This window comes from Rhinolophus sinicus, linkage group LG10 (genome assembly GCF_036562045.2).
Source record: "Rhinolophus sinicus isolate RSC01 linkage group LG10, ASM3656204v1, whole genome shotgun sequence".
Classification (NCBI taxonomy): Eukaryota; Metazoa; Chordata; class Mammalia; order Chiroptera; family Rhinolophidae; genus Rhinolophus; species Rhinolophus sinicus.
In genome coordinates, this window is record NC_133759.1 from 71,772,630 (window position 1) to 71,793,777 (window position 21,148).

At 44.7% G+C, this 21,148-nt stretch overlaps 1 protein-coding gene and 2 pseudogenes across 2 annotated transcripts; all 3 read left to right on the plus strand.

Annotated features, from left to right (window-relative positions):
• Positions 1-1,170: 1,170 nt before the first annotated feature.
• LOC109433926 (homeobox protein NANOG) lies at positions 1,171-2,117 on the plus strand (annotated as a pseudogene).
• A 7,847-nt stretch (positions 2,118-9,964) lies between these two features.
• Positions 9,965-12,440, plus strand: LOC109434255 (transmembrane emp24 domain-containing protein 9). 2 transcript variants are annotated; one of them, XM_019711052.2, is made up of 5 exons: positions 9,965-10,235; positions 10,636-10,736; positions 11,056-11,181; positions 11,719-11,865; positions 11,965-12,440. In XM_019711052.2, exons 1-5 carry the CDS (start codon positions 10,082-10,084, stop codon positions 12,112-12,114), a joined length of 678 nt encoding a protein of 225 aa, XP_019566611.1. In that variant the 5' UTR covers positions 9,965-10,081; the 3' UTR covers positions 12,115-12,440. The 2 variants fall into 2 exon arrangements, with proteins under 2 accessions (XP_019566611.1, XP_019566610.1); XM_019711051.2 differs by having other exon boundaries at positions 9,969-10,235; positions 10,621-10,736.
• A 142-nt stretch (positions 12,441-12,582) lies between these two features.
• LOC109434212 (F-actin-capping protein subunit alpha-1) lies at positions 12,583-19,310 on the plus strand (annotated as a pseudogene).
• Positions 19,311-21,148: the final 1,838 nt, after the last annotated feature.

Genomic DNA, 21,148 nt, shown 5'->3' on the forward strand with positions numbered 1-21,148 from the left:
CAATCAAAAGACAAAGATTGGTAAAATGAATTTAAAAACACACAAAACATGATCCAACTATATGTTGCCTATCAGAGTCTCACTTTAGATCCAAAGACACAAAAATATTTGAAAGTGAAGGAATGGAAAAGGATATTCCATGCACGAGTGGTTATACCAGACAAAGTAGACTTTAAATAAAAAAAAGTTACAAGAGACATAGGACATTATTTTCATAAAAGGCTCAATATAGCAAGAAAATATAACAATTACATACATTTACATACCTAATATCAGACAGACAGACATAAAATACGCAACCTAACAACAACAATACACATTCTTCTCAAGTGTACATGGGACATTTTCCAGGATATATGAAATATTAGGCATTTATTGAGACAAATTAAGTCTCATTAGATTTTAAAAGATAGATGTCATACAAAACATCTTCTCTGACAACAGTGAGATGAAGTTAGAAATCAATAACAAAAGGAAAATGGAAAAATTCACAAATTTGTGGAAATTAAACAATAGGGTTTTTTTGGTGATTAGAGCTTTTCATTTATTTATTTAACCACCATGGCTTGAGCATATATTTTGTGCCGAGTCCTATGCTTGGTGTTAGAAATATGTTGGTGATTCAAAAACAGTCTAGCAAAGGGGACTGCATGATTGTAATTGTATATTTTTCTTCTTTTTAAACAATGGATCAAGAAGAAATTACAAGGGATTTCTAAGAAAATACTTAGTGATGAATGATAATAAAAACACACCGTACCAAAACTTATGGGACACAGAGAAAGCTACGCTAAGTGGTAAATTTATAGCTACATATGCTTATTACATTTACAAACAAGAAAGTTCTCAATCAATAACCTCACTTTACACTTGAAGAACTAGAAAAAAAAGAACAAAATAAAGCCAAAGCTGTTAGACAGAACAAGGGTCTGGACAGTTCTCATGAAATGCTATTCTTGCTAAATGTTAAAATGTGCACAGACTTTTTTTTTTTTGCTAGATAGGGCTGGTTGGGTCCTGTTACTGCAAAGGTATCATTCCATCTTTTTGATACTTCCATATCTGGAGACCTTCGTTATTTCTTTAAGCTTTTCCACCTAGATACTTAAGCCCGGGCATTTCTTACAACCTAGGTTGTTGGGTTTTTTCTCTTTCCTTCAACTCCGCAACATGAGTGTGGATCTGGCTTGTCCCCAAAGCCCGCCTTGCCCCGAAGCATCCAATTCTAGGGACTCTTCACCAGAGCCTGAGATTTATGGGCCTGAAGAAAATTATGCATCCTTGCAAATGTCATCTGCTGAGACACTCCACACGGAGAATGCAGTCTCTCCTCTTCCTTCCTCCATGGATCTGCTTATTCAGAACAGCCCTGATTCTTCCACCAGTCCCAGCGTAATACTACCCACTTCTGTAGAAAACACAGTGAAGAAGGAAGAGAAGGTCCAGGTCAAGAAACAGAAGATCAGAACCGTGTTCTCACAGACCCAGCTCTGTGTACTCAATGAGAGATTTCAGAGACAGAAATATCTCAGCCTCCAGCAGATGCAAGAACTTTCCAACATTCTGAACCTTAGCTACAAACAGATTAAGACCTGGTTCCAGAACCAGAGAATGAAATGTAAGAGGTGGCAGAAATACAACTGGCCAAAGAACAGCAGCTATATGACTCGGAAGGGCTCAGCAACTGCAGAGTATCCGGGCCTCTCTTCCTGTCACCAGGGATGACTGGTGAACGCTTCTGGAAACTTTTCAATGTGGAGCAACCAGGCCTACAATAACCCAACTTGGAACAACCATTCCTGGAACAGCCAATCTTGGAGCTACCATTCCTGGAACAGTCAGACTTGGTGCCCTCAATCCTGGAATAACCAATCTTGGAACAACCAAGCCTGGAACAATCAGGCCTGGAACAATCAGTTCTACGGTTATGGGGAGGAAGCCCTACCACCACAGATCCAGTTCCAGCAAAATCGACCTGTCAGTGATTTGGAGGCCACCTTGGAAACTGCTGAGGAAAGCTATGATGTGATACAGCAAACCCCTAAGTATTGTGGTACACAGCAAATCATGGATTTATTCCCAAATTACTCCATAATATACAGCCTGACGATGTGTGACGATGAGTATATTATGCAATCAATTTGGGCAGTGCCTGCATCACTTCTAGGATTTTTCTATTATCTCTGCCTTGATATCCTGCTTCTTTCTCATTATGCCTATTGTGTTAATTTGGAGGGGTGGGAGTGTAGGGTATGACTGGAGTCTAATCAAAGAGGTTCCTGTAGCCTTACTGCTATAAACAAAATGATGATAAAAAATGTCTCTGGCTATAGATAACTAGATATAATAATATTTTGGATATCTTTAGGACCTAGAATCTTGTCTCAAGAATAGAAAGTAAAAGTATAAAGATGTGTGATGAAGGATTAGTCACATATTCTGGGGTTGGGAGGCTTGCTTAAAAACCTCAACTCAGGTGAGAGGTTAATGAGCTATAATATGCTTCATTGATTTCCTCTGCCCCTTTTGCTGTTTTACTACAACATTTAATTTGTTAATTAAGTATTTGTAAAAGATGTTTTTGTACTTTGCTGTATCACGATAATAGTACCAGTTTGGCTGGTTGGTTTATAAGTTTAAGTGCAAATAAATACAACGTCTATTTAAAAAAAAAAAATGTGCACAGTATTTTGCAGATGCAGGCGTAACCTGATGAGCTTGACCAGAACCCAACCAGATACATTTGGCTTACTGCAAAGAAGAACTGATAAGCAATGGGTAAACCTCCCTTTGGGGAGACAGAGCTTTGGATGTGAATCCCTGTCTCCTTTACTTGCTGCAAGTAAATACAATTACCTAACGTCTAGTTCTTGAATAGAATACCCCCAGTGGTGAACCCCTTGAGTTCAATAACAAAGCTAACATAAGGAAGGAAATAATAAAGATTAGAGCAAAGGTAAACAAATAGAGAATAGAAAAATTATAAAGAAAATCAATGAAACCAAAAGTTGGTTCTTTGAAAAAAGTCAACAAAATTGACAAACCTTCAGCTAGATGGACTAAGAGAGAGTTTCAAATTATTAAAATCATTACTAACAATGAAAGTGAGGACATTATTACCGATTCTAGAGAAATAAAAAAGATTATAAGAGAGTGCTATGAGCAATTGTATGCCAACAAATTGAATAACCTAGATGAAATGGAAAAATTCTTAAAAACAAAAAACCTACCATGACTAAACCACAAAGAGATAGAAAATCTGAAGGAACATAAAACTAGTAAGGATACCAGTCATAAAATATCTCCCAACAGACAAAAGCCTTGGACTTGATGACTTCAACAGTGAATTCTACCAAACATTTAAAGAACTAACACCAATCCTTCTCAAACTTTTCCAAAAAATTGAAGAGGGAATATTCCCTAATTCATTTCTAATTCATTCATCCATTGTGGGTAATTCAGCATTACACTGATACCAAAGCCAGACAAAAACACTACAAGAGGGGCAGCGGGATGGCTCAGTTGGTTAGAGTGTGAGCTCTGAACAACAGGGTTGCCCAAGGCTTGATTCCCACATGCACCAGTGAGCTGCGCCCTCCACAACTAGATTGAAGACAATGAGCTGCTGCTGAGCTTCCGGAGGGGCAGACTGATGGCTCATTTGGTTAGAGCGCAAGCTCTCAACAACAAGGTTGCCAGTTCGATTCCCACATGGGATGGTAGGCTGCGCACCCTGCAACTAAAGATTGAAAACGGCAACTGGACTTGGAGCTGAGCTGCACCCTCCACAACTAGACTGAAGGACAATAACTTGGAGCGGATGGGCCTGGAGAAACACACTGTTCCTCAATATTCCCCAATGAAAATTTTAAAAAAACAAACACTACAAGAAAAGAAACTACAGACCAACATCCCTTATGAAAAGTGATGCAAATATCCTCAACAAAATACTAGCAAGCCAACTTCAGCAGCAGCATATTAAAAGGATTTTACACCATGACCAAGTGGGATTTATTCCTGGAATGCAAAGATAATTTAACATATAAAAATCTATCAATGTAATACACCACATTAAGAGAATAAAGGAAAAAAAGCCACATGATCACCTTAATTGAAGTTGAGATAGCATTTGACCAAATCCAACACCCTTTTATAATAAAAAATACTCAACAAACTAGGAATAGAAGGAAGCTACCTCAACATAATAAAAGCCACATGTGAAAAATCCACAGTAAACATCATAGTCAATGACCGACTAAAAGCTTTTCCTCTAAGACTAGGAAAAAGAAAAGAATGCCCCCTTTTATCACTTCTATTTAACATAGTACTAGAAGTCTTAGCCAAAACTATTAGGCAAAAAAAAAGAAATAAAAGGCATCCAAATTGGAAAGGAAGAAGTAAAATTATCTGTGTTCACAGATGCTCTTCTATGTAGAAACCCTAAAGATTACACACACACACCAAGAAACAAACAAACAAACAAACAAACAAAAACCCCAAAACTGTTAGAACTAATAAACAAATTCAGCAAAGTAGCAGGATACAAAGTCAAGACAAAAAAAAATCAATTGCATTTCTACACATTAACAATGAACAACCTGAAAAGGAAACAAATTTTAAAATTTTTATTTCAATAGCATCAAAAAATAAAATAAAATACTTAGGAATTAACTAAGGAGGTGAAAGACTTGTACAATGAAAACTACAAAACATTTCTGAAAGAATTTATAGAAGACATAAATAAATGTTCATGGATTGGAAGACTTGATATTGTTAAGGTGTCAATACCATCCAAAGCAAGCTACAGATTTAATGCAATCCCTATCAAAATCCCAATAATGTTTTTTTGCACAAATAGGAAAACCCATTCTAAAATTCATATGGAGCCTCAAAATTCACAGGGGCCCCAAATAGGCAAAATAATCTTGAAAAAGAATAACATGTTGGAGGCCTTACCCTTCTTGATTTCAAAACTTACTACAAAGCCACAGTAATCAAAACAGTGTGGTATTGACACAAAGACATATAGACCAGTGGAACTGAATAGAGAATTCATCCACCTGTCCAACCAGACAAGTCCCTACACCCCAGAGCTCACTGAAATTATTCAAACTAGCCAACCCTAAGCATGAATGCCTTGTCTCACCCATTCCTTCCCATGAAAGCCACAATAGGGCATGTATCCATGCTTTCTCCTTACTCCCTCTGCTTTCTGACCAACCCTGGTGTTTCCTATGTAGCCTTGCATGTCATGGTGTAACTCTCCTCTTGGGAACTGTAACAAACTGTTTTCTTTTTCAGTGCCAATCATCTCCTGATCTGTTGGCCTCACCATACTTAAATAATAAAACCTACATTTTACAAAAGAGAGAGCAGAGAGAGGTAGAAAGTGGTGTGGGTGAAGAGGGGAGGAAAAAGTGGGGAAGAAGTGAGAGAAAGGGGAAGTATAAGATACCCTTGTCACTCTCTGCATTTGTCATCTTCCTGCTCTCTCTTCCCTCCACCTTGGTCTCCCCATCATGTCCCCTTCCCTCCCTTACCCCTGGGTTTTATCTCATAGACAATGAATGATCTTTGAACCTGAAGAAGGAGGCCTCCCACGTGAATGAAAGTTGGAGAGAAAGTCTCCCTTCAGGGGCAGAAGAAGTTGCAGGTTAGAGAACTTGACAGAAAGGGTGGTGATTAAAAGATGTTCTGAGAAATCTGCATCCCATGTCCAGGTTCATCTATACAACCTCAGGCACAAAGGGAGAGGATTTTCCCTTGGAATATTGAACCCAGAGAGGCGTCTTGGTGCCTCGGCCAAGTCTATGCATTTCTTTACCCATCCAGAATAGGTGTTTGGAAAACAGTGGAGACCTTTGTGGAAACTGCAAACATTTACTGTGGGAAAGTGTAATGGCATTTTGGCTCAGGTAGAGCTGAGACTCAGGTGGGTTGGTATGTGGTATTTGGCCATACTGACCCTAGAGGTCCTCTGAGTCCTGGGATCGACGGCTTTCTGACTCAGGGACTGAAGCATAGCTCAGCCATTCCCCTTGATTTGCCCTCCCTATGGGAACCCCCATAGTGCTGGAGGATGGGAAGACCAAGCCTTCAATTAGGGTTCAGTCAAGCACAGACCTGTGGGGCAGACTGCCCAAAGCACTGAGGAGGGGACACAATGGGACCTCTGAGAAAACACCAGGAGTGGAAGGATTCTGTCAGAGGGACCAGTGTGAGCCTAGGGGGTGGTGAAGCAGGTCCAATGGATGATTCAAGGTCTAGCAGGACAGTTTTTGATGTCCCTGGATTCAGCACACACTCCCTCCAGGGCTTCGGTGTTCTGAGATAGAGAGCACAGGGGAAAGCACTCTCATAGAAAACCCCTTTATAGAGATGGTCATAAGGTGTTTATCCACAGGCCAGGGAGGAAGATGAGTCTGCACTGGACAGTGGTTCAGAGGAGGGGACAGTGGTGTGTTGGTTTCCTGGGGATGGTGTGGAGGTCACCAGTAAACTGAAATAATTCACCAAACACCAGAGCAAAAGAATTGTACACGGAAGCTCTGATTTTATATGCAGAACATTCTATCCCTGATGCATTCCCACCCACACCCTCCCCAGCTCAAGATACCTAATGGGAATAATCAGGAGGGGATGTCACAAAAAAGCCAGGTATATATGGAAATTTTGGCTTTTCCTGTAATTATGACTCATAATTACTCTTCTTCCTTCTTTCTTTCCTCCCTCCTTCATCCTTGATTTCTTCCTTCCTTCTTCCTTCTTCTCTCATTCTTCCTCCACCTTTTTCTTTCTTTTTCCTCTCATTCACCTCCCTTTCCCCTCCATACTCTCTTCCCTTCTTCTCTCTTCATTTCTTTAACCAAACATCCACTTCACATTCATGCTGTTCCTAGTTCTTTTCTAGGTTTTGGGGAGCACAGAGATAAATATATAGCAGAAACCTGTGTCTTTATCTCTTCCAGTTATCAGCCCCTGAGGGATTTGTTTGTGAATAGACAATTTCAATTCAGTGAGATTTGAAAGGCCCCAAAGAGCCCAGGGGAAGAAACACGTAAGAAAGTACTGCTGGACTTGAGCCTTTAATGGATGAATAGGAATTAGGCAGGTGGAGAAAGGGGCATGGATGTGGGATCAAGGCATCCCCCAGAAAGGGCACAGCAGGTAGTATAGGCCTGCCAGAGTCTGAGGTCTTGGGGAAACCAGAGATGGGGCAAGTAGATGTAGCCCCCCAGTGTCTCATTTGAATTTCACAAATGGCACCCATGTTCAGTGGTCTTAGCAGCCGGTGTGGAATGAGATCTCTGCTGAGTGGGAGGATCGAAGAATGGCAGGCTCACTGCTCTTATATTCCCAATACTGCCATACATCAGAAGCAGGTTGTTCTTTCATCAACATAATACTTCTGTTACTTAGGAAGCCACATCCCTCATTCTAACGTCTGGGTTCTGGGCCTTGAAATCTTGCTGTGAAATCACTAGTGCCCTGTCACCTTATATGCATGTCACTGCTGGGCATAAGAATTTTCCACTTGTGTCTGTCTCTTTAGGGGATTTCTATGAGCAGCCTGACTACTGAACCACTACTGTTGAACACTGCTACTCACAGTGTGCTCTGCATGCCAGTGCTGGTCCATGAGTGCGTGCTATAGGTCTGCAATGAGATAAATACAGAAACTGACGGACTGTTTAAGAACTTGTATACAAATTTAACATTAATGTAACATCAAGCACTTGATCAGTTTCATTTTTTTTATTGTATTTTACAAAAGTATTGATTCATGGGGCGGATGGGTGGCTCAGTTGGTTAGAGCGCAAGCTCTGGGCAACGGGGCTGCTGGTTCGATTCCCACATGGGCCAGCGAGCTTCGCCCTCCGCAACTAGAATGAAGTCAATGAGATGCCACTGAGCTCCTGGGTGGCCAGATGGCTCAGTTGGTTGGAGCGCGGGCTTTCAACCACAAGGTTGCTGGTTCGACTCCTCGATCCCGCAAGGGATGGTCGGGCTGCACGCCCCCACAACTAAGATTGAATATGAGCGGAGCTGCTGAGCTGAGCTCCCGGATGGCTCAGTTGGTTGGAGAGCAAGGGATGGTGGGCTGCGCCCCCTGCAACTAAAAACAGCAACTGGACCTGGAGTTGAGCTGTGCCCTCCACAACTAAGACTGAAAGGACAACAACTTGACTTGGAAAATTCCTGGAAGTACACACTGTTCCCCAATAAAGTCCTGTTCCCTTTCCCCAATAAAATCATTTTTTTAAAAGTATTGATTCATGAGGGATTGGAAATTTTATTGCAAACAAAACAAAACCAGTCCTTTATTACAGGTGGTGACACTGGTCTAGAACGCAATCGCTATTCAGAACCGTGGACAGCACCTCACCCCGCCTCCGGAACACAGTCATCACCTCTCCGCCTCTGCCCCCAGCTCTTATGAAAGCCCCTAGTGAACAGCTCAAATCCAACAGACGCTTATCAGCCCTTGTCTTAACTGGTCTTTCTAAAGAGTTCGACTTTTGTTAACATCTGCATCTGTCATTTTTGTTTGAAGATCATTCCCATTGAAGGAATAAAAGACATTCCCTGAGATGATAAAACAAATCACACCACTAAACTGAGGGGACACTTCCTGGTAGTTAAAACATATTATTAATCTCAAAACTCTGTATTGACATTGCTCCTTTGCTTTTCAGTGGGCTCTTATAGGGCAAGAGATGGGTCTTACACATTTTTCTGTCCAACACGTATCATAAGGCCCGGCCCAGAGTTTTGTGTGAGCAAATGCCTGCTACTTACATATCAGTTGGATGACCTTGGGTAGGTTATTACTCAACTTCTCTTTGCCACTGTTTCCCCAGCTGTTAAATTGGAATAGCATTAGAGTGTACCTTATATAATTTTTTAAATGACTAATTCACTTAATACACTTAAAAGTACTTAGAACAGTGTTTGGCACAGAAGAATAAAAAGTATTACCATCATCATCATTAAACGTTGCTAAGTAAACCAATGAGCGCATATTATCACCAGACTTCATCCCTCCACAGGGGTAGGGCCACAGCTTTATATTGACATGTCAGATTCTACACTGCTGTACCCAAGGCACCTTGAGCTTTGGAATTCTTGAGATTTGCTTTTCCTGAGTCCTCATCTTGTCATGTTGGCCCCACTCTCCCGCCGCTTTCAGTTGTGTACACAACTTTCCTTTTCCAGTTGCATTCCTGACCCCTTCTTGCACCCTCAGGCTCACCCGCAACCTCTTCTTTTTGGTCCCTCGTGCAGAGGGAAGGATACGCATTAAGAGCCCCACCTAAGCAAGCAGGCCTGGCGGATCCTACCCCTCGCTGTTTCAGCCCCACTTACCTCCTCCCTCTGTGTTTCCATAACCTTTCTGCCCCTAGTCCCTTAACTGCTCTACTGGTTGCAAGGCAATCCTAGGTCCCTCTGCCTAAATTGCTCTTGTCCCCCGGCACCCATGCTCAAGGAGATATTAACCATCCTTCGGGGCATGGGTCAAATCTACCCCTTCCCTGAAAGCCTCCACATTTCTCCTTCCCCTTCCGGAACTATTACTTCAGCCTCTAAAACCCACAGGGCTTCTCTGCATTTCTCATTCTATCTCATCATGCCACCCCCATCAATTGTAAGCTCCTCGAGGTTCAGGTACAGGTCATAAACTCTTCCCCATCCCCTCCCTCTCAGCGCCCACCTCAGGCGTCTGCCCCGCAAATTGCAGAGAGCAAGCCCCTTTCCCTCTCTGAGGTTCAGCTACTACATCAGCGAAATGGAGCTAACAGCACCCTCGCCTCCCTGGGTTCCTGCATGGATTAAACGAGACGGAGCAGGGGAAGCGCACCACAGGGATGCACTGTGAGGTGGGGGCTCGCGTAGCCCCTCGGCAGCGTAGGGTGGTGAAACGCTCCTGGGGCGGGGCCGCGCGCGGGCTGCCGGGAGTTGTAGTCCGCGCGGAGTTCGCAGTCTCCGCTTGGCGGGCGCGGAGGTCCGCGGACGAGCGGGGGAAGGTGGCGGGGGCTTGTGAGGCGCGAGGCGCCGGACCCAGCGCCGGCCCGGGGCGGGGATGGGCCGAGCGCGGGGGCTCGGATTGTCCCTGCCGCTGCTGCTGGGGCAGCTGCTGGCGCTGCTGGGCGGCGGCGGCGCGTTGTACCTTGAGGTCCGCGAGCTGGAGGAGAAGTGCTTCATCCAGGAGATCCCCGATGGCACCGTGGTCATAGGTGCGCGCGCGGCCAGTCCTGGCCTTACCCGCCTCTCACCCAGAGTCCCGAGAGGGGGTGGGGTAGGGCGCCGCGGCATAGCTCAGGCCCGCACCTTTCCCCCGCGCACGGGGTGGGCATGGGTGGGAAATAGGTGGGCAGCAGTCTGCCTAAAGCAACCCCGCCCATGCCCGTTCTGGGTTTGGGGGCTTCTCGGAGGCAAATCTGATCCAGGCCGGGATGAGGAGAGAAAACCGTGGCTGGAGAGGGGAGGAGAGAGGCGGAGGTCTGTGGTCAGGCCCCTCACTCAGACACCCGGATCTTCCTCTACCTACCCCAACCCTCCTGGCTGCGGGAGGTCCTGGGTGGGCCTTTGGTAGTGGGTGTGAATGGGAATGCGTCTCAGCTTCGTCTTCATTAGGTAATTACAAGACCGAGCTATACGATCCCGCTATGGAAAAGTACCAGCCCTCCCCGCAGTGGATTAATTTGTTCGTGTTTGTCAAGGACCCCGAGAACAAGGTGAGGCAAGCTTTGATTCCCTGCAGCCCCCCAGGCCTCCAGCGTCAATGACTAGTCCTCCTTCGTCCTCCATTTCTCAGAGGAGGGCCCATCTCCTCACAGGCAGGAAAGCTCAAGGAGGGCCACGCTGTTTGCCAAAGGTAGAGTATTGGCGATGCTGGGATCTGAGACTTTCCAGCCCAAACTGACGCCAGTTCCCTCACACTCTCTTCTCTGGCCTGGCCTGTGGGGGGCAGGACTGGGATAGCCTCAGAGTTCCTCTCCTGGAAGCAGGTTCCTGGCTAGCTTCTCTGTGCTCACTGGAGGCTGTTTTCTCTAGAACCTTCTGGCCCGTCAGTACGGCCCTCAGGGCAGCTTCACCTTCACCTCCCAGTCTCCGGGAGAGCACCAGATCTGTCTGCACCTCGAGTCCATCCGCTTCTCCCTCTTCTATGATGGCAAGCTGGTGAGTGTGGCAGGCGGGAGGTCCCCTGGGTGAGAGGGGTGCAGAGGGTGGTGCCAGTTGAGGAAGGCTGATACTTAACATAAAGTAAGCATGCAGAGAACAACTCCTGAGGAGTGAAAGGCGAACCGGGCTGGAGTCTCTCTGACTGAAAATTCTCCCTGGCCCCCTGCCACCTGTAGGATAAAAACCAAGCTTCATACTGAGAATTCACGAGCTGTTCAGCGTCTGAGGGCTCCCAGGCTCTCCACTACCACCTTCCACCAACACAACTTCTAGTAACTGCCTGTCTCAAACACTGAGTCATACCTGCTTCTGCACATGTTGTCCTGTCTCGTCTATCTTTTGAACGTGAAAGTCCATGCAGGCAGGGTGCTGATCTGGTGTTTGGGCACCCAGGGCAGGGCCAGTCCTCCTGTCAGTGAGTATAAGGAACTGAACTGCCAATCTCAGACCCAGACTGGAGTGTGGAAACTGGGTTTCTGGCAGGTGCATGGAGCTGAGTTCCCTGACCCCCACGCTTGGCTCCCCTGTCCCCAGGCTATTCACTTGGACATGAAGTTGGGTGAACACACCAATGATTATGCAGAATTTGCGGCCAAAGACAAGCTGACCCAGCTGCGTCTGCGTGTACAGCAGCTGGTGGAACAGGTGGAGCAGATCCAGAAGGAGCAGGAGTACCAGCGGGTGAGGGGCTGGCCCGGCCCAGTGGGACAGGCAATGTGTAACCTCAGGGGAGGGGATTCAGTTCTAGCCAGGCGGTTTCTCCATTCTCCCCTCCCACAGTGGCGAGAGGAGCGCTTCCGGCAGACCAGCGAGAGCACCAACCAACGGGTGCTGTGGTGGTCCATTCTGCAGACCCTCATCCTTGTGGCCACTGGCATCTGGCAGATGCAACACCTCAAGAACTTCTTTAAAGCCAAGAAACTGGTGTAGATGGGCCCCAGAGACCAGAGGCCTAACCTCCTCACTCCCCTGCTGCTGACTGGGCTATCTCCTGGTTCCCTCCAGCCCACCCAATACGTAGGGCTTGCTTGTTACTGGCAGCGAGACAGAGGACCTCTTTGAACTGGTTTCTCAGCCACCTCTGGGGAGAGGATGGGTTTCCAGCTGACACATAGGTGGGGTAGCTGTAGGCTCCTTTGTGGCTGTGTGATGTTGAGTAGGAAGGGGGTGAGGGTGTCCACAACCCCCATGTTAAACAGGATAGAGATCCCAGGATGGAGGAATAAGGAATAAGATGAATATAAATTATGACTGCAGACTTTCTGATCTAAACATTTATTGCCTCCTACTCTACAATTCATTCTGTTATATGTGTCCAATCAGATGTTAGTATTTGAGGCCCTGCATGCATTGGTGGTGGGCAGAACCCAAAATGGAAGGGGTTTAGAGAGCTTGTACCCCAGGAGCTTTAGCAACATGTAGAGCCCTTTCCAGAAAAGTCCATTTTGGACCCATCTTTTTGGTAACCTGAGTGCTGGTGGTGGTCTTGTGCTTCTCTCTCTCTTCCTCTCTCTCTCATTCTGGGCTCTGGTCAGGCTCATCTTCTATCGCATCCTAGTCACCTGGATTGCTGATTCTTCCAGGAGGTCAAATGGTCACCTCTATCTTCCTGCTATTTTTCAGTGAACCTGTGTCTCTCTTTATGATGTAATTGATTAATTTTTTTCAGATGCTTGTTTTTGTAGGATTTCAAGTCACTGTTTCCATTAATCAGCATCTCCCGTAACTCAACATTCACATATATACACAGGTGTCGATGGCCAGACACCCATGTTTCCCGTTGCTTCTGCCTGATCTAGCCCATGTTTTACCAAGCCCCATGCTGGTGGTCCTGTTGGAATATAGTCACCCCTCATGTGAATTTGACATTTTCTGTTATAAGGAAATTTACTGGTTGGCACCCTAAACAAAATCAAGTCCAGATTAGCAAGGCCAAGGATGTCAACAAAGGAGACTCCCCATGAGGAAAGGCAACTGTGACAGCTCTGGCTCTTGACCCCTGAAGTAGATGCACCCTCCCCTGAGATATTCTTAGGGGATGACTGCAAGCCTTGGGGGCACTGTTCACTTGTGGGTCTGGCCATGCCATGATTGGCCTCTGAAAGTACGAGACTTAACTGAAGGCTGGGGAGGGAGGGGGAACCACTGAGAAGGAACTGCCCAGAGAATGTGACCTTAGGGTCCACTTGCCTCACCTGAAGCTGGGAGTAGTGTGCTCTGCTTTCTGCTGCAGGGGAAGCAGAGTGACCCAGATGGGCACATTCTTCCCCATGGAACCTGTGGTCTGATGCCAAATGAGGCAGGACATTAAACAAGACGTTAGGGTGATACATGTTTGTGAGGAGAAGGGCACAGCTAAGGGCAACATGACGGGAGTCCTGGCCTCATCGGCTTGGTCAGAGAAGGCTGCTTTTAAGAACTGAGACTCGTAATAGGTGATAGCTGAGGGAACAGTGTTCTGGCTAAAGGGAATAGCACATACAGAAGCCGTAGAACAAGAAAGAATATGGCGATTTGGGGAAAGAGAAAGAGGGCCATTGTATCAAAATCCCTACTCCAGAGAGGCCACCTGTTGCCAGCCACTCACATTATGATTTCCTGTCTGGGACTTGCCTCTTCCCCAGTGATTAACCCCAGAGTGACCACCATTTTCAGAGGGACCCTGTCCTCTACTCATGGGCTAGGACCTTGTCCCTACACTTCATAGGGAAACAAGTCACAGAAGAGTGACAGCAAAGCCATGGGACAGCTGCACACACACAGCGGGAGGGAGTTCCTAGTGTCAGTCTCCCCGTGCATTTCCTTATGAGCCCTCACAGTCACTGTGGAGGAAATGACACATGTCCCATTTTAGAAAAGAGAGCAAACTAGTAAGGGGAGGGCCATTTTAAATTCTGGCAAATTCAACTCAATTCTTGGCATTCTGTTCTCTGCCACAGCCACTTTTCTAGAAGTAGAGGAAGGACCCCATACAAAGAGGTAAGGCTCACTGCCTCTGTTTTTAAAGAGCTGGCAGTGTGCATGAGAAGAGCAGTAGTTTATTGTGGCTGCTGTAACAAATTACCACAAACTTGGGGCCGGCCGGTGGCTCAGGCGGTTAGCACTCCATGCTCCTAACTCCGAAGGCTGCTGGTTCGATTCCCACATGGGCCAGTAGGCTCTCAACCACAAGGTTGCCAGTTCGATTCCTCGAGTCCCGCAAGGGATGGTGGGCTCCACCACCTGCAACTAAGATTGAACACGGCACCTTGAGCTGAGCTGCCGCTGAGCTCCCAGATGGCTCAGTTGGTTGGAGCGCGTCCTCTCAACCACAAGGTTGCTGGGTCGACTCCCGCAAGGGATGGTGGGCTGTGCTCCCTGCAACTAGCAACGGCAACTGGACCTGGAGCTGAGCTGTGCCCTCCACAACTAAGACTGAAAGGACAACAACTTGAGGCTGAACAGCACCCTCCACAACTAAGATTGAAAGGACAACAACTTGACTTGGAAAAAAGGCTTGGAAGTACACACTATTCCCCAATAAAATCCTGTTCCCCTTCCCCAATAAAAATCTTAAAAAACAAAACAAAACAAACAAACAAACAAAAAAGCTTCTTGTAGCTCTTGTAGAGCTTCTTGTAAGCTCTAAGCATTCCTGTCTCTACCTCCATTGTCTCCTCTTGTGTCTCTCTTCTCTTCTGTGTCTTATAAAGACACTTGTCATTTGGATTTAAGACCCACCCAGTAATCCAGAATGATCTCATCTCCAGGTCCTTAAATTAGCTATATCGGCAAAGACCCTTTTTCCAAATATGGTCATATTCATACAGTCTGGGGCTTAGGACGTGAACATATCTTTTGGGAGGCTGCCATTCAACCCACAACAGAGTAGGAAGTGTACTTATGATACGGTACCAAGTGACTTAACAAATGGGGTAATCAGAGCTCTCAGAATTCAGAATGGGGTGAGACTCAGATGGATGGATAGATGGATGGACAGACGGATGGAAAAAGGATGTCAAAGACGTCTTTATAAAGGAGACAGCACTTGAGTAGCACATTGAAAGATGGGAGGGTTTGAATATGAAGAATGGGGGAAATGGAGCCTGTAGCGGTGCAAATGTACAAAGTATTTCAATATGTTCAACACCCCTGAATTATATAACATGGTAAGATAGAGGCTTTTTAGAAGAAAGAAATAGATTGTACATGGATGGGATGAAGCCAGGAGAGAGGTCAGATCAAACAATGGGTGGAAGTTAATATACTTACTACAATTTGGACAACCAGAAGCAGGCTGTAATCAGAGGCTGCAGATTGGTGGCCTGTAGTATATTTTGTTTGCCCTGCACAGTATTTTAAAGTTTTTAAAAATTAGTTGCCAGCAGTAATCGTGCCACAGTTCTTGTAGTATACATTTAAGGAAATCTTGAATAGGCAAACTGGTTGGATGAAGCAGCTTGATGCTGTTTTGCAACACTTGATATAAATGGGGGAAAATGCCAGTTGTGCATATCCAGGAGGCACGATGAAGATTATGAGGAAGGAGTGAGCCCCTTGCCCTGTTGAACACTGTCTTAGACAATCACTCATGGATGAAAGAGACTTTGTGGAAGTCCAGTTTTCCAGAGGAGAAGTTCCAGCACATAGTTGGAGAAAAAAAACAAAGCAAAAACCCACACATTTGAACACACTGGAGAAGGGAAGAGGAACAGGTTGACTTACCTGCATCGTCTGTCCTCAAAGGCAGCACAGCTCTGTGCCAAGGAATCACTTTCTTGTCCAGGGATTTCTCCGGCGGGACAAAGTGAGAGCATGTGTGTGAGCACTGGGCTTCCCCAGTCGTGCAGCACTCTGCCAAAGAGGCCCCCAGAGCACTGGGGAGTGGGGAAGAGGCTGGGAGAGCAACAGATGGGATGCTTAGAGGGCATTAGTGGGACATGGATCTCACTAACTGTATCACGAACTCCATTAAGCCTGCCCACAAGAGCTGCCCAAGACTTCAGCGATCAGGTGTTGGATGAGGAGAAGGTACCATCGCTGATAAATTCATCACTCATGCACCCTCTGGGGAATTTAATGAAGCGTTCAGCGATGTCCGGCTACTACTTAATAATGACAATCTCCTCAGGGAAAGGGCAACACATGCATTTGCCCAGCATAACATGGATCTCTCAGTTCATGCCCGTGAAGATAGAAGGCTATGAAGATCAGGTCTTAATTACAGAACATGGTGCCCTGGGTAATAGCAGATTTTATTTTATTTTATTATTTGTTTTTGAGCCCCAGGGTTTCTTTTTTTTCTTTTTCTTTTTTTTTCTTTTTTAAGATTTTATTGGGGAAGGGGAACAGGACTTTATTGGGGAACAGTGTGTACCTCCAGGACTTTTTCCAAATCAAGTTGTCCTTTCAATGGTGGTTGTGGAGGGCACAGCTCAGCTCCAGGTCCAGTTGTCGTTGTTAGTTGCAGGGGGCAGAGCCCACCATCCCTTGCGGGAGTCGAGGAGGCAAACCAGCAACCTTATGGTTGAGAGCCCACTGGCCCATGTGGGAATCGAACCGGCAGCCTTCGGAGTTAGGAGCTCAGAGTTCCAACTGCCTGAGCCACCTGGCCGGCCCGGTAATAGCAGATTTTAAATCAAAGAAGCAAAATTTCCTTTAAGTTTCATCACTTATGGAAAGAAGCAAGTGACCCCCCACACACACACACACCCAGCCAGAGGAAGTAGGTGGAGGTCTGAAGTCTTGGAGAGAATCCTGTGACTGTGCTTTAAAGGCTTCTGTGAAAGATCATTATTCCAATGGCTTCTGTACTATTTATGCTAAAACTATAGATGGGCAACCGACCATTACTGTGTGTATTCAAAGACACCAGTTTCAGACTGAAAACTTCTGGAATGGTCGTTGGAGAGCAGAATGAGAGTTCACCATCACAGCCCAGGTGGCTCGAGTACTTAAGATTTAGGTTCACTGCTATGAAGATGACAGTGTTCAGTTGGTTAGTCATAAAGATATACAGGATTCAGTAACTGTTTGGAATGAAGTCCAAACTGCCAAGGCATTTATGAAAATCAGTGTGTGCAGAAAATGAGTATCAGACAGCAATTAGTGAAAACTATCAGACAATGTCAGACACCACATTCAGTGCCTTGTGCTGGCAGCTTCCAGTCCCCGCACTGCAATCAACTGGCACAAGATACTCAAGTACAAGATTGGCAAAGAAATGAAGAAGGCTTAAAAGGCTGAATGTAGGATTCTTCTGTGTAAAGAAAGGATTCAACATGTGGTGCTTGATAAGTAAGTGACTTATAAATAAGAGTGATCTTTTGCTATGGCTTTCAAAGTTCACAGGTTTTCTGCCTCAGGGAATACTATTGATCCTATGGCATTGTCTTGATACTTTTATTTTCTGTGCCTTCTAATTTTCTGTTTTCACTAGATCTACTGTGTCTTTTTTTTTTCTTTAATTCTGCCACATTTAATGATGGAGAGAGGGATGTATCCTGGAGTCATTTTACTGTTTAGAAAATTTTCCTAGCCATGAAGCCTTGTTAGTGATATAGACAGGTAATATGTTCAGCACTTTTCTACCCCTGTCCTTCAAAATACTCCTGGTACTTCCATGGTTTCTACTGATTCACCAACAGCTAAAGAGGCTACACCACCAACTGTAGCTGAATGGAGACACATTCATCCTTCTCCTTCTAATGCTTTGATCATTTATAGCATCGCATAACTGTAGTTTTCAAAAGTTTGATTTGGGGCTTTTCAGGTCCTTTTGAGGGAAAAAGAAGGTTTCTGGAAATTCCCTTATAGGCAGCTTCTCTAGGAAGTTATTTTTAAATCCAGAGACTTGAACCACATTCCCTGCACATGAACGTGTCTGCTTTCCCCCCTTCCCTCATTGTCTCCTTCTCATCTAGCATCATTATAGTTACAGACATCTATATTTTTAGCAAAGTTTTACCCACTTATTATTATTTTTCAATATTTAAGAACTGCTAACATACCAGGGATATAGTAGAGTATCAAATTTGAAAAATGCAGATGTTGAAGAAATAATAGGTATCTTGTGCTGTAATACTTTGTAGCAGGATTGTACTATAAGCAAATTAATCAAACAACTACATAAATCATAAACAAAACCTAAAAATGAACCAAAGTGAAAAGGATAATTTCCAAAAAGTATCTATGTATTCTAACCTGTTATTTAAGGGAATATTAGTGATTTATTCTAAATAGGATATAAACTTGTTCCAAATTACTTTTTCTCAGTCCTACCTGCCAAGAATCAAATGTAACTGTGATATAATAACACTTCCCAGGAATATTGGCAGGTGTATGTGTGATCTCAGAATACACAGGTGAGGGCAGATGGGTAGCTCAGTTGGTTAGAGCGTGAGCTCTGGGCAACAGGGCTGCAGGTTCGATTCCCACATGGGTCAGCAAGCTGCGCCCTCCACAACTAGAATGAAGTCAAAGAGCTGCCGCTGAGCTCCTGCGTGGCCAGATGGCTCAGTTAGTTGGAGCGCAAGCTCTCAGCCACAAGATTGCCGGTTCGATCCCTTCATGGGATGGTGGGCTGCGCCCCCTGCAACTAACAATGGCAACTGGAACTGGAGCTGAGCTGTGTCCTCCACAACTAAGATTGAAAGGACAACAACTTGACTTGGATGGAACTGATGAGTCCTGGGAAAAACACACTACTGTTCCCCAGTAAAAAAAAAAGGAATACACAGGTGACATGGATATGATATGACAACTAAAATGGTGGATTCATTTACACTGCTTACCATCCTATGACCAGGCCTTAAGGAAAGGTCAAATTTTTTTTTTTTTTTTTTTTTAATTTAAGGAGGGCAAGCTCACAGTGGCCCATGCAGGGATCGAACTGGCAACCTTGGTGCTACCAGCACCACGCTCTAACCAACTGAGTTAACCGGCCACCCGTGAAAGTCAGTTTTTTTAAAAACCAAGCTGTGTCTTCCTACCTATCTCTATATACATGTCAAAAAAGAAGGGTGTTTGTGCTTCGGTTTTGTTTTTGCTCAATAATGCAGTCAAGCAAGAGTTTGTTTCCAAGTGACCTGCTGAACTGTGTAAGCATTTGTGTTATTTCAAATAAAACATATTAGTATTACTTGTCATTCCTGGTATCCATTCATACCACACTATCCTCTGTACAGGTAGTCCAATAGAATTATACCTGTTCTGTTCTAAAAAAAAAAAAAAAGCCTACCCATGAGCTGTCACCTGTCACTGTGCCTGTGGACCTGTCCCCCCAAATGGCCCACAGGCACTGCCAGTGCTCTGTGTGCCTCACCCACACATACACCCACCCTGTGGCTAGCACACTGTGTGTGCTCCCGATGGCAAGAGAGAAAGATTTGGCAGACAGCTAGTGTGCATGTGCAGAAAGCTGGCCTAAATCTGCCAGCCAGGGGAGAGACCACAAACCTGAGCTTTAATTCCACCCTTGGAAAAGTAAAAGGGAGGCTATCAGTATCTGTCCTGATGCATTGCAGGATTGAGAGAAGGCATACGAGCTTAAGAGTTCTGCCACAAGATGGATCAAGAAATGCAGAGCAGGCATATCCACAGAAGGTCTGAGAGAGCCTCAGAACCACTAGCAGGGCTGATGGAAGGTAATTTTCTTCTGAAATCAAAGAGTAAAGCCTGCAGGAGGTAACTGCTATTTCAAATGTCAGGATAGCAACACAAGACTTCAAGGAACATGAAAAATCAAGGAAATATGACACCACCAAAGGATCACAATAATTTTCTGGTAACTAATGCCAAGACATGGAGATCTGTGATTTACCTAATAAAGAGGTTACAGGGGTGGCAGATGGCTCAGTTGTTTAGAGCACAAGCTCTGAACAACAGGGTTGCCAGTTCGATTCCCACATGGGCCAGTGAGCTGCACCCTCCACAACTAGATTGAAGACAATGAGCTGCTGCTGAGCTTCCGGAGGGGCAGCCTGATGGCTCAGTTGGTTAGAGCATTAGAGCGCAAGCTCTCAACAACAAGGTTGTCAGTTCAATTCCCACATGGGATGGTGGGCTGCGCCCCCTGCAACTGAAGATTGAAAACGCCCTCCACAACTAGATTGAAGGACAACCACTTGGAGTTGATGGGCCCTGGAAAAACACACTGTTCCTCAATAAAAATTTAAAAAAAGAAGTTACAATATCTCCTTTAAGGAATCTCAATGACCTACAAGAAAACAGAAAGATATTTGAACCACGTCAGGAAAACAATACACAAATAAATGAGAAGTTTAACAAAGAGAGAGAGATGATAAAAAATAACCAAACCAAAATTCTAGAGCTAAGGAATAAATACAGTGAATGAAATGAAAATGCAATAGAAAGCATCAACATCAGAATGGATTAAGCAGAAGAAAGAATCTGAATTAGATTACAGGACTTTTAAAATTATCCAGTCAGAGGAGAACAAACTAAAAATAATGAAAAAGAGTGAAGAAAGCCTATGTGATCTATGGGATAACATCAGAAGAAACAATCTGTAAATTATTAGAATCTCAGAAGAGAGGGAAAGAGGGCAGAAAGTATATTTAAAGAAATAATGGCTGAGAGCTTCCCAAATCAGGAGAGAGATTTGGTTATCCGCATTCATGAAGTTCATCATTAGTCATCAAACAAACTCAACTTATAATGTGTCCTGGAGAAGATCTTTTTAATAAAATTGTCAAAAATCAAAGACAAAGAGAATCTTAAAAGCAGCAAGAAAAAAGAAGCTTGTAACTTACAAAGGAAGACTATTAGCAAATATCTCAGTTAGCAAAAATAACCCTTACAGGCCAGGTAAGAGGGGGATGATATATTCAAAGAGCTGAAAGGAAAAAACTGTCAAACAAGAACATCTGGCAAAGCTGTTCTTCAGAAATGGAGTGATAAGGACTTTCCCAGACAAACAAAAGCTGAAGGAGTTTATCACCACTAGACCTGCCTTACAAAAAAT

Coding starts and splice junctions, on each gene's coding strand:
- LOC109434255 (XM_019711051.2), top strand. CDS start 10,082: ATGGGCCGAGCGCGGGGGCTCGGATTGTCCCTGCCGCTGCTGCTGGGG. Junction 10,236..10,620: donor CGATGGCACCGTGGTCATAG/GTGCGCGCGCGG, acceptor AATGCGTCTCAG/CTTCGTCTTCATTAGGTAAT. Junction 10,737..11,055: donor TCAAGGACCCCGAGAACAAG/GTGAGGCAAGCT, acceptor TGTTTTCTCTAG/AACCTTCTGGCCCGTCAGTA.